Below are 12,694 nucleotides of genomic sequence, written 5' to 3' on the forward strand. Positions count from 1 at the left end.
AAGCATATTTCCAGTATGACTTTGCCCTGCCTACAGTAGCCTGGAAAGTTGTTCAGTTATCCTTGTTTGCAAGAACAGTGTAAACCAGACTGCTCCCTATCCTGCAGGACAACTTGGCCTGCATTCTTCTTTCCTTCTTTTGATTTTGTTTAAGATATATTTGCATAGAGTTTACACTTTGATACAGACAAGAATCAGGAAATTCCAGATGAAGTGCAAGAACCTGTCATTGTATCCTTTCATTTTGCAAAGACTTTTGGCCTGCACAGGTATATTCCACTTCATCTTCTGCTTTACCACCCTGTCCTGCATTTCATTCTGCACTGCAAAGGCTGGCAGTACTTATCTCTTTTGTCTGCAGTAGGAGCAGCACTATACTCACTAGTCAAAAACCACCAGTTTATTTCTAAGCAGGGAAAAATTTGAAGCTCTGCCCTTCCCTACACAGATGCATCATATTCTGGAATTCCAGACTGTGGCTGATCCAAAGCATACTTCAGCAATACTCTCAGATGCAACAGAGATGAAAGGAAAGCAAATACTTGAAATAACTCAGTCACTGATTATAGCCTGAGCATTTAAGAAGAACTGGACACTTATAATAAAAGCAGTATGTTTTGAAAAGAAGCTATTGAAACGGGGATTTAGAGGAGATGCAGCCACTGATTCCACACCCAAATCTGTGCAGGGTTTCCCTGCTAAATCATCTATGAAATTACCTCTCAATAGCAAGTTCTTTATTAGTTGTCTGTTGGACGTAAATCACGATCTTCTTATCGATTCCTTGGCGGAGTTTAAAGCATTGCCTGTCCTTGTCTTTGGGAACTGCACTGTTATTTAGCAGGAAAGGGAAAAAAAACTCAGAGCATCATTTATCTGCATTTCTTGCATGTATCAAAACCAGCATCAGACACTTGGTGAAGCTCGCTTCTCACACAAAAGCACTCAAGACCTCTCTTCCTTGCACACTGCAATCAGTAACATGAAAGAAATGGCAAGAGCATTAGGTCATGTTATTTTGTCATCATTAGGTGAAAACCAAGGACAATTTTCTAAAGAAAAACTGGTTTTATACTACATGACTTTGTGCTGTGAGACTTCCAGCAGCATTTCAAGAAAGTTTCTAAATACAGATTCATTATCTAACACTCAAGTACTATCTGTTACACAATTGCTTCTAAGAAACTGCAGATCACTTTCTTCCACAAGGGAAGTGACTGCTGGGACACAGGATCAGCCAGCAAGCCAAAAGAGTGCACCAATCTTTAGACCATTTCATATACAGTTCAACAAACAAGGTGAGATAGTCAAGGGTCATCACTGTTTTACTTCCCAAAAGATGTTTATGTCTGGGATCCATTAAAACTAGAACTGGAAACTTTGAAAAAGGGAATTTAGGGACCACCTTAGACTCACACTCTCTATTCACTCCCTTTCCAACAGAACCAGATGTATAGAAATGAAGAATCTGTACCTGAAATAACCTTTCCCATCATCTTCTTTGATTTCCAGTGACACAGAGAAGGTGAAAATATCACTGTCTGGAGTCTGTGGGGTGGCAATGGCTGAGAGTGGGGTTTGTTTGGCAGACCGACGGAAGGCAGTGGCAAAGCTGTACAGTATTCGGCTCACCTGTGTTTGGATGGCACCAAAGAAGCATCAGAAAGCTACAGCCATACAGAACACAGCAGCTGAAACCTGTCTGAATTTGCACTAAAAGAATGAGAAGTCATTGTAGGAAAATAATTCAGTTTTAGCATCTAGGTTTTACACAATTCTGAAGAGGATAAACTACTATCATGTGCATTCTGATTTTGTATCTGAGGTTTCTTCAATTGTCTTAACTTGGGGTAGAGAAAAGCCAAAAGTGATGAATTACTATACCTCTAAAGTGCCTAAAATACTGGCATTTTGTGTCAGTAATAATGTTTACATGTACATAATTATCTTTTGACAAAAAGGTTTAACTTACAGCCTCTTGGATTTCACATCGGAAGACATGAATCCTGAAGAGTTCTGCATTGTAGTGGCTCTCAGTGAAAGCAAAGCAGTCACTTTCAGGGGTCCCATCGTGCCCTCGTACACAGAAAAGGATTTTATAAATTGGATAATTTGCTATTTCTGTGTTTGTCTGAGGATCTAAAAGTCTGTTAAAAGAGAGAGAAGGAAAAAAAAAAACAAAGCTTCCAGCTTTCAAAGAATTATTTCAGCCAGATATTAACTTGCAAGTTCTAGCAATTTCACAGCTACTTGAGAAAGTACATCATGAAGAAACTAGTGCCTGCCATTTACTACAAAGCTTGACCAGAATAATTATGTTTAAATTAAACAGCAGAAAAAGCACAATGCAACAGACATTCACACAAACAATTTTCCCCCTAATTTTCAGGGCTCAGTTTTCAAAAGGCTACATTAATATGCAGTAGTGGATCACCTCATCCCTGTTAAGCCTCGTGTGCCAGCCATTTTCCAGCCCTGCAAACAAAACACTTTGCAGGCTATTTCCAAAGTGTTCATCACTACCCACTCCCACTCTGGCTTTTGGGACACACATTTGGATCACCATAGTATTTCATAGTGATCCTTGAGCATAAAATGCCTTTGGTAAACAAATTGAAAGCATCACTTTTCTCAGATCTCTTTAGACTCCACTTTTTCCACTAAATGAAAGCCCAAGATGCTCATGTCTCCTCCCAGATAAACTGGTAGCTGGTTTCTTTTGCTAAAACCAAATAAGATTAAATGCACAAAATCACAGAGGGCACCTGAGCAAGCTTCATACCTCACTGTTCCTTCAGAGACATTAGGCACTGACAGAGTCACATCTAAAGAAATCTGGCACTGGCTCCGTAAGATGGACATCATTCTGAGGGCTTCCACTTCACTCCGGGGAGCATTCACAGAGGCACAGCCTAAGTAGGTGAGCTTGCTGAACACCACACTGTCCTCATCTGTCAGTGGTGTGAAAGGGCTCAAATCCTCACAGCCTAGGGTTAGACACAGAGGTGAACATAAGAGGCAAGACAAAGCATACATAAGTAAATTATCAGAGACTGACTCATCACTAAGTACGTGCCAAAAGAAACACCTTACAGGTACAAACCCTGCCTGAAAGTGAGTTGCAGAATGCAGAAAGCAACGCTGCTATCCCAACTCTGCAACAAGTTCTCTGCTTCTTTGCAGCAATAAGATGCAGAGACAAGCATAACAAACTAGTCTTTTATACAGCCAGGGAAGTAAGCATAGTATTTCTGCCCACATCTCAAGGCTAGTATAGCAGCTGTTTTCAGAAGAGAGGACAGGAATTTGGATTGCACAACTTGGCATTTACTGGGTGATTATACAGTGAGAAATGGGGAAAAGTGGGTGGACACACCTCACCTGTACCTAAACTCTCCTCCTTTTTCCCACATAAAGCTAATTCAGAAGATAACAAGAGGTGTCCCCCTTTTTTTTCTCTAACCTCCCTGGGATGGTTTCACAGGCAAACTCATTTCTGGTTTCTGGAGTCCTGCCACAGAGACTGGGTTAATGGTAGAGGATGCAGAAGCTTCAAGGACAACAGGTTCTTCCCCATCTCCATCAGTCCTAACTTCTTCTCCATGGTCCCGGTCACTTGACTGATCTTCCATGAGTGGGTCCATCAGAACGTCTTCAAGTTCCCTCTGCAGCTGCTGTTCGCTTCCATTCCCCACAATCTGAGAGCCACAAACAGAGTTGGGACACAAAAAAAGACTGCTCAAATGAAAAATAACAGCCTTCAGGCACTGGGTCACTCATATGGCTTTTTCTGCCAACCAAAGCAACAAATTTAACCCACTCAGAACCAGGAACACAAACTGCAACGTGCAACTGCTCACCAGAACTGACTGCATCCCAACAAGCTCCAAGCAGGAATTTTCTACTACTGGAAAGAGTGAGGAGACTAAAACTTATCTTTAACCACCAGCTACAAAGAAACTTACAAATGTCCACAGTACAGAGGTCTATAATAATTTTCAGAACAGCAGCAGAAAAGGCTAAATCTAATTAAATATGCTGCATGGTTCATGGGTAAAGTAGCAAGTTTCACAGGAAGAGAAGGATCTGGAACAGGATTATGCCATCATGCTGAGGAAAAGTAGTAGTGTTGTTTTATTTCTTAACACTTGTTGAAGTCAACATGAATGAGTGAAGCAACCTAAATGGTGCAAAATTAGGTCCTAAGCCAGAAAGAGAACAAAGACATTCATTTCAGGAAACTCTTCAGATACTGTATCTAAGGAAACATTGTCCATTCCTCTGCAATTAACAGGGAAGTGACTGATGCTTTATGCAGTTCCGAAATGAAGCAAAGAAATGGAGTTTACCCAGGTATTTTACCAGATGTCACTCAGAGAACAGTATCTGCTTCCAACACTTCAGCCACTGCTGGTTATTATTTGGCATCAAAACTCAACCCTATGAGCAAATATGCATCCTTCCATCTCTAAGCTTACTGACTTAAGATGCACACAAGCTAATAAGATCCAAATTGTGCAAGTAATCCAGGTTCTTAAAGTCTATAAATTAATCTTACTATAGAAAAATTCCTTTTTGTTGTATCTTTAAAATAAGATAACACAAAAAGGAAGCCATTAAAAACAGGAGGTAGAATACAGAGCAGACAGAAATCTGCCCATAACACAGTCTCAGAATTGAAGCAAATTCCATCTGCCTCAGAACTAGCACCTCACAGCAGAAAATTAAAAGCATCTTGAAAGTACCTAAAGCAATGGCTGGGATTCTCACAAATTAGCAGTAAATATATCAACCTGAAGTCCAGCTAAGATTGCTGAAAATAACACTGGAACAGATAACAGAACATCTCTGTGCTCACAGATGACCCTTGCAATGAATTAAATATACAATGAGTAAAATGTCAGGAGTCACTTAAATACTTCTACACACATTTCCACCAGGTGTCTCTCTGGAATAATTACAGTGAGAGTAGGAGGTTTCTCAGCCAAAGCAGAATTTTGACTTAGGGTTATTTCCACTGCATTCCCAAAGACAAATTTCTCAGTTCAAAAGGAAAAGGAAGAAACATGAAGTTTACTTACTTACTGTCTTCTCTTTTCCAGTCAGACCCACATACTCCAAATAATTATCTGTACCTGCAGCCTCTACCTACATTGCATCAAAAGTCTAAGCTGCATATTAGTTTTCTGGTGAAAAAAATAGCTATTTATTTTACAAGAATATTAACAAAGAACAGACACTTCTGACCTGGATTCATTCTAGAATAGAGCAGAATAACAATTACTTTTAGAGGAGAAAAGACCCAGATCCTTGCTCTTCAGAAGAAAACAGGAAAAAAGTGAAATTCACAGGTAATGGAAAAACCAGCAAGCACACAAGATCCCAGAGGCAGGAAGGACATTTTAAAAAAACAACAACCTAGTGACAGTTTTACTACAGAATCTAAACAACAGCAAGAAAAAAAAAAAACCCAAACAACGGAGAGGTGTCTATGCTCTTGAAACTCATGCTCAAACAGAAAGCAATTTTTAAGTATGGATTAAAAATACATTCATGTACTATTTGGCATCATCTGCCAAGAGTAAGCCAGAGTAAGTGGCTTTCTCAGCTGAACATCCAGAGAAGCATCAGTAACCTCTAACTAGTTACAGGAATTCACAGATTTCCATTTTCCTCCCAATAATTTTAATATACATTTACATGATTCATTGAGGAAGCAATGAAAAATGTTGCACAAGCACTGTTATACATTAGTCAAATGTATAACTTCTTTAAGTATCAAAATCATTTTTCAGGTCTTTGCAGGCATTCATCAGAAACATGACGATGGTGGAAGATGCACCATATTGTTTTACTGTAAACACTTAATATTTTTTTGCAACAAACCAGAATGTATCAATTATGATGTCCTGACAGCCCCATTAAAGCCTATGTATTAAAAAAAAAACAAACTTCTAGTTTACAGGACTTGTTTTCTATGAAACTTGAAGTTAAAACTCATTCTGGCAAAACCCTCCATTAAGTCTCCAGCAACGTTACTTAAAACAGGAGTAAATTTGAAATGAGAGCCTTAGATCTGATGTACAAATTTCACACCCTACCACAATCAGCAAACACAAACCTGAATTCTAGCACCATCCTCAGACTGCACTTTACAAATGAAACTGCTTTCTGAGGAGACAGAACACCAGAGGACTCAAGCATGAACCTCCACTTTCTCCTTACTTTCTCTAGTGGACACATCAAAACCAATGCATTTTGACATAGAGAAACAAATCACCTTGTTTATAAATACAAACCCAATTGCTTCTCCCTGAAAAAAACCTCAGTTACTCCTTTGTTTTTTATGCATTACCTAAGCTCAGCTCTCCTCTTGTGTTGTTGATATCAGTTTTCCATATACTACTTATACACTTTTAGATATGTTGGCAGTACTTTTAAAATACCTCCAACCTGCATGCACACAGCTAAGCAGTTCAAGAATACAATAAAACTGGCTACTGAATGAATATATACAAACTAAAAAAAAAAAAAAAAGGTAACAAGAACAAAGCCACGTTCCAGGGGAGTATCTCTTTTCTTCTAGAACAATACCAAAAGACAATTACTGTCCCTAAGAACAGCTAAAAAAATCTTCATGTTTCCTCTGTTGAAAGTTTCCACCTCCTTAAGCAGAAGGAAGGAATGATCTGCTAAGGTTTCACGTTGCCATTAATCACTCAGATCCCAGCCAATAATCAGCCAGCACATACCAGAAGACTGAAAGGCTGAAAGTGAATCAGTTTGTTCAAGGATTGTGCTCAGTCCTGGCATCAAATTAATAAAGAAGCTTATCTTTAAGACCTGAAAACCTCTGTGACATTCAGTGCCACATCAGGGAACAGCATAACTTTATTTTACAACTGTTGATGATCAGGAGGCAACAGAGCCAATGTTCTTCTTTCCTCATCAAGAGAAAGAGCACATGTGTAGCCAGCATTTCATAAACCTCTTTGGATGTAAACAGGCAAGGAATATTTATGAAGTTTCAGGAGTCAGTCTGAAGTTGATTAAGGACATACTTCTCAAATATTTGCAAGCTTTATGAAGATGACTTCATTGACAAGTCTCTTCAATTTTTTTTCATTCTACTAAACAACAGTGCATTAGACAAACACAGCAGGACAGCCACAAGGCAATCATTAGACCAGCAACACAAACAGCTCCCTTGTGTAACAAGAAGTGTTGCAGACTACAGCATTTCATGCTTCCGAATTTTCTTTGATAATAACAGGAGGGAATGGAAAATCTGTCTCCTGAGGTCTCAAAGGATGCATCACAACTCTGGGAGCTAATTACATCCACTGCCACACAAGCATTCTCCAGGTAAAGCACCACTTTGGAGACTATTCTGATTTCTTCAGTGTTTTAGAGCTGCTGATACTTGCAGCATCTAGAAAGACAAGCAGAAGGTTACAGCATTCCACCAAGTTTCATTGATCACCAGGTCAATTGCCCAAGAAAAGTACTAATTATTTTAGGCTATCCTATGATGTGAAGTGGTAATCTTCTGCAATATGAGTAACAAAATATGAGTGAACATTTTTTGCCAGATTAAGCAAAAGTAAGATCTTGAGACTCTTAACTAACAGAATCATCTTGAAGTCCTGTATAAAAGAAAATAGCCACTCTAATGGCATGTCTTGTCCAGGACTCAAAGGAGTGCAAGAAAAACAATCAAAGCAGTTGGGAGGTAAAAGCAAGATGAGCAAAAGCATCAAGAAACATTCAATAAAGTCTCTGTTGCAAACTTCTGCTATGGAAAAGAGGAACACTCAGCCCAACAGGCAGAACACATGATTTCTTATAATCTTTAAAGACACTATTTTGAAGACACAGATGTGTTGTAGTCTCTTCCAATGGTGGAATATCTGTTTCCATCTCCCACAAAGAACACACTAACTTGACTCACTCTACGAAAGATCTGTTTTTTAGCACATTACAATGATGGAATTTGGAGTAACCACCACTTGTGTCACTTTGCTCAAAGACTGCTGAAACACAGCTTGGAATGAAAGACTAAGTTGCCTACTAAAAAAAAAAAAGGGGGGGAAGAAAAAGAAAAAAAAAAGAAAGAGAGTGACAGCTCTTTTCAGGACAGCACTTTTAAAAGTGAGAAGATGTCAATGCCCTTCCAATTCTCACAAGCAATGGGCTTGTGTTCTCAGATTCAATCCAAGTTGTTAGTTGTAACTACACCACTACATTTCTTAAAGAGAACATTTCACATTGGGGAAAACTTTAATTTGTGTTTGAATTAACAGATATGGTCAAATCAAGTATATGTTAATGTTGCTTTCTATCTGAGAGCTGTGATAAAATCACAGTTCCAAGTACTTGACAATGGGTCTGTTTCATCCTAAGAACTTCATGAAAGATTCTGCAAAGTAGGAAAAACCCACAGGTAGTGATGGAGGGAGCTCTTACTCAAAACCTAATTATCACCTCTGACAACAGGAAAAGTAATGCAGAAACTATTGGCAGAACTGATTCCTGAATAAGTTCTTGCTTCTGTCAAGTTTTCCACAATAAAGAAGTCCCTCTTTAAGCTCTCTATGGTTAGTTTGAGTTAGAAGAATAAGGAACAAACTCAGGTTATTGATTCTTACCTTCAGTCCTGTTTTTTCATCATCACTACCATTATTTGTAGATGGTGTTTCATCCCCTTGCCTGGAAACCAAGACAAAATCTTCACTGTTAAGAGTGGATACCGAGTCTGATGAGACACTGATTTTTCCAACAGAAGCCTTGTCATCCATGACTTAAAAAGGAAGTTCGATTCATGAATGAGATTAAATATTTTATAAATGCCTGAAAAACAAAAATCATAAAAATACTTATATAAAACTTCATGCTAAAATGCTCAAACGTTTCTTCTCAGAAACTTGCTGACTAATTATGAAAAGTAAAATATCTGACAGCCTGTGTTACAACTCTCCTGTCAGTGCACTGCCTGTCCTGATGATGCCAAGAAGCACACTGCTTTCCATAGCTCACAGAGGGGAAGTCAATATATCTTTTTGCAGTATTTCAATATTATATCAGTCACCATTTTCTACACCCAGCACAGAATAAGCCCTTAGAACATACACTAAGTCTCTGCTGACAAAGGATTCCTGTTAAGGCCAGAATTATCACGTCCATTTGCTGTCCTCAGATAATGTCTGCCTTCACCTAATCCATGGAAAAGTTACTTTTATGGCTATCAGAACTCACAGCATGCTGCAGTCACATTCTCTTTCTCCAAAACCAAGAGCCAGATCTTATTCTGGTTATTTTCTGGTAAAGATGCTCTAAAACCTTGGGACATGCAGCATTTAACGAACCTGTGCTGAAACTTCTGTTCTGTAAGGAACAATAAAAGACTTCCAAGAAGCAGGAAGAACAGCGTAGGCTGGATCAGTAAAGAGAACTGGAGCCAACAGAGGGTTTTAAAAAGCTGAAACTGGCACTGAGAGGGATTTGAAGAAAGGAACAAAAGGTGAAGTTCAGCTGCACACCTTGAACTCTACAGCACAGATTCTCAGAATCTGTGCCTCAAAACAGTGCCATGATAAAAATGGGTGATCACATTTCCCAGAAACACAAATATACCCTTATCACAATGCCTCAGGTCTTTACATACTCCCTAGCATGACCAGCCCCAAGTTCCACCTTCCACTGGGTGAAGCCCTGTCCCAACCTGACTTCCAACAGAGCAGCTGAACAAAAGGAGAAACCTGGCATAACCACACGCAGGGCTCATCGCATTCCTTGCTGAAACAAGAACAATGCACCAAAAATAGCAAAGCCTGCTTTTATTTCTATCAATACCCTTCTCTCCACAGCCACCAATATGACTTGAAAATCTGCCAGGAGGACAACACTTTTTTTTTCCTCTGTGTTATTTTTATCCTGATTACTTTCCCAACTGAGTCGCTTCATGGCCCTGAAATGTTTCACTGAACTGAAGCAGCACACAAGAGGAAGAATAGATGTGGGTTATTCATGAATAACAGCATGTCTGTGGTTATTTGGTTTAGTTTCTAAAGAATGTTTCTAAAGATATTTAGATATCCTTTTCAAAAAAATATTTTAAGATCCACTAGCTTTCAATAAGAATTACCACCTGAGAAATGTAGATATTTTGTGAAGTTTTACCCCCTGTATATGTCTACCTGGTATTACTCACGTGCACCCTACAGGCAGGAACAGAGTTCTTTTTTTAAAGAATTCACATTAAAACATGTCTGTAGACATTCCTTATTGCAGCATCTACATAACACACAGACTATCTGAAAATGACTAAATCAAACAGGCTAAAAATAAGCTTCAAACACTTAATACCCCATTTCATTCAAGCAGTGCAACTCATCTGCTGCCCTTAGTGTGAGCAGAAGAGCAAGCTTTGATCACAAGCAGCTGTATAGATCATCGAGGCAAGGGTAAATTTACCAACTTATTTTGGTATAGAGCACATATCTTGAAGTGCTAATTTCAGTTTTTTGTAAAGTCCTTCTACCTGCCACCTTCTACCAGGAGGAACTTCAATCCAGAGTATGTTGTGGTTTTGTGTACTCCTTTTCTCAGCAGCCTGGTGTAGATCCCGGAGCAGAGCTGCCTCAGCCCAGCCCTTACAGTCATTGCACAATGAAGAATTGCAACAGCAGCAGGTCTCAATTAGCCCAAGTTTGCCAACTTTGCATTGAGCAAAAGTCTTACTGAACTTACACAAGATTAAAGAGCACAGGAAAGGGGACAACGTGATGCTAAAAAAGACAGGCCAGCATGACCAATGGAAGGGAGTGCTTGCTGAGCCTATCTTGATACCAATGTCTAGAGCCACAGCAGATGGGGATCACTGGTAGCATAGAACTACAAGTAGTTAAACTTATCAGGAATCCCCTCAGGGTGCTGTCTGTAGCCACAGGAGATGGACATCATAGGTACCTGGGAACACTGAGTAGCTGAGCTTACAGGGAAGGATGTCCTTCTCACAAAAGCACTGTCCAGACAAGCATGGGGATGTCTGTGTACCTGGGAGATAAGATGAATTTGAATTTGTGCTGTGTAAAGAAAACCCCATATTAGGAGGAAGGTGTGCTTGATTTGTGGGAGCCCACCAAGCACCCAGCTTTGCACAGACCTGCAGTAAGCACTGTCTCCTTCCTGAAGGCAGCCTCTGCGTTTCGGGAGCCAACATGAAACGGTAACAAATTCAGCAGACTGCTGCAAGCTTTGTTTATTAGTGATGTACCAGCACCCAAGGCTCAATTATGCAGCCACGCTGTAATCAATCACAGAGGCTCCTCAGGTTAATGCTCAGATAGTCGAGGTGCAAGAGCACAGTCCTAAAATCCTAAGCATTCCAAAATACTGCTTGAAGTTTAAAAAAATTTCCACCTTCGCATACTTCTCTTGACAGGTATTTTATTTCCTCTCTTCCTCACTATCATTTTGTTCCATGCAGATTTACAGCATGGATCATTTTACCTGAATCAGAAAGCTGGGAATGGCAGACCCAACACCAGAATGCCTCTGAGCTCATTAAGACAGGGCCGGCCTGGGAAGGCACAACATCAAAGACCAACAGAGCAATTAAGCGTGGCAGGTTTAGAACTCCTCTGCAATCAAAATGCAAACACCAGGAGTGACAGAGCTCTTCAGTAATACCTGCAGCTCTCCCAAGAACTGAAGCTTTCTGCTCTCACAGTTCAGAGAGGCAAAGAGAGCCCAGCCAAGCGCAGATCTCAAGCTGTAATGTTGCTCAGAAGCAGCCAATGCTTCATCCCTTGCAAGGAAAGAGACTTTAGTTTGCTTCAACATAAATAAGAGACAAGCTTTTGAATTCAGCACAGTTTAACTCCTGACACAAAACTACACCACAACAAGGCAGTACTTGCCTGAAGGTGCCTCCTCTACAGGAGACAGAGTGTCTGGGTAAAATGCATACTACCAGGCAAATTTTTAACAGCTTTTTTCTTTGCTCACCTGTGTAACTAAGCGGGCATCCCAGCCTCTCCTCACACAACAGACCACTGGGAAAAGCTGCAAAATGAGAAAGCCAACATGGCTGGCTCTTGACTCATTGCTTTCAATCCACTTTAATCTCTGCTCGCTGTTATTAAACAATACTGCAAGACTCAAACTATCTTTTTTAAAATGTTTTTGTCTTTACAGCAACCATGCAACAGCAGCAATCTACCTTATTTGCTCTATTCAAGGCAGCATGCAAAGGTACAGCAAAGACACTGTTCACAATGCTAAAATCTCAAACAACTGGAGAACAAACCTATTGAAGTTCAAGATTAGTTACATAGATTTATAAAATATTTATCTTTTACTTTACTATCCTGTCTCAAGCATTTGGGACCTGACCTGCAACTTGTGATCAAAATTTGCCTTGTAAGTACTGCCAGAATTAATTTAAAAGAGCTTAAGCCAACAGCATACATTAAAAAAAAAAAAAAAAAAAAAAAGAGAGAGGGAAAACCACAAATCCTTTCATTTTACATTACTGCAAGCATGAGGCTTGAATGCCACCCTGAGACACGTGCAACAAATGAAGCAAGGCACTCCTGTGGTCTGACTCCATTTCCAAGGGACATCCGTTTCCCAGTGCTCAGAGCACCCAACAGCCACACAAAAGGCCAGAACAGACCAAAGCTTCAGCTGT

The 12,694-nt window shown here is 39.8% G+C and overlaps 1 protein-coding gene across 3 annotated transcripts in view; it reads right to left on the bottom strand.

Annotated features, from left to right (window-relative positions):
• Nucleotides 1–12,694, bottom strand: part of RABGAP1 (RAB GTPase activating protein 1) — a 56,925-nt gene that overhangs the window by 40,989 nt on the left and 3,242 nt on the right. For all 3 annotated transcript variants that reach the window (XM_071766194.1, XM_071766195.1, XM_071766196.1), the window contains exons 2-7: nucleotides 8,649–8,850; nucleotides 3,464–3,698; nucleotides 2,783–2,987; nucleotides 1,973–2,147; nucleotides 1,475–1,632; nucleotides 720–830 (exon numbers count right to left, since the gene is read on the bottom strand). In XM_071766194.1, coding sequence (XP_071622295.1) covers nucleotides 720–830; nucleotides 1,475–1,632; nucleotides 1,973–2,147; nucleotides 2,783–2,987; nucleotides 3,464–3,698; nucleotides 8,649–8,798 — 1,034 coding nt within the window. In that variant the 5' untranslated portion in view covers nucleotides 8,799–8,850. The remainder of the gene's footprint in view (nucleotides 1–719; nucleotides 831–1,474; nucleotides 1,633–1,972; nucleotides 2,148–2,782; nucleotides 2,988–3,463; nucleotides 3,699–8,648; nucleotides 8,851–12,694) is intronic.

Source organism: Heliangelus exortis, chromosome 22, assembly GCF_036169615.1.
Source record: "Heliangelus exortis chromosome 22, bHelExo1.hap1, whole genome shotgun sequence".
In the NCBI taxonomy this organism is placed as follows: Eukaryota; Metazoa; Chordata; class Aves; order Apodiformes; family Trochilidae; genus Heliangelus; species Heliangelus exortis.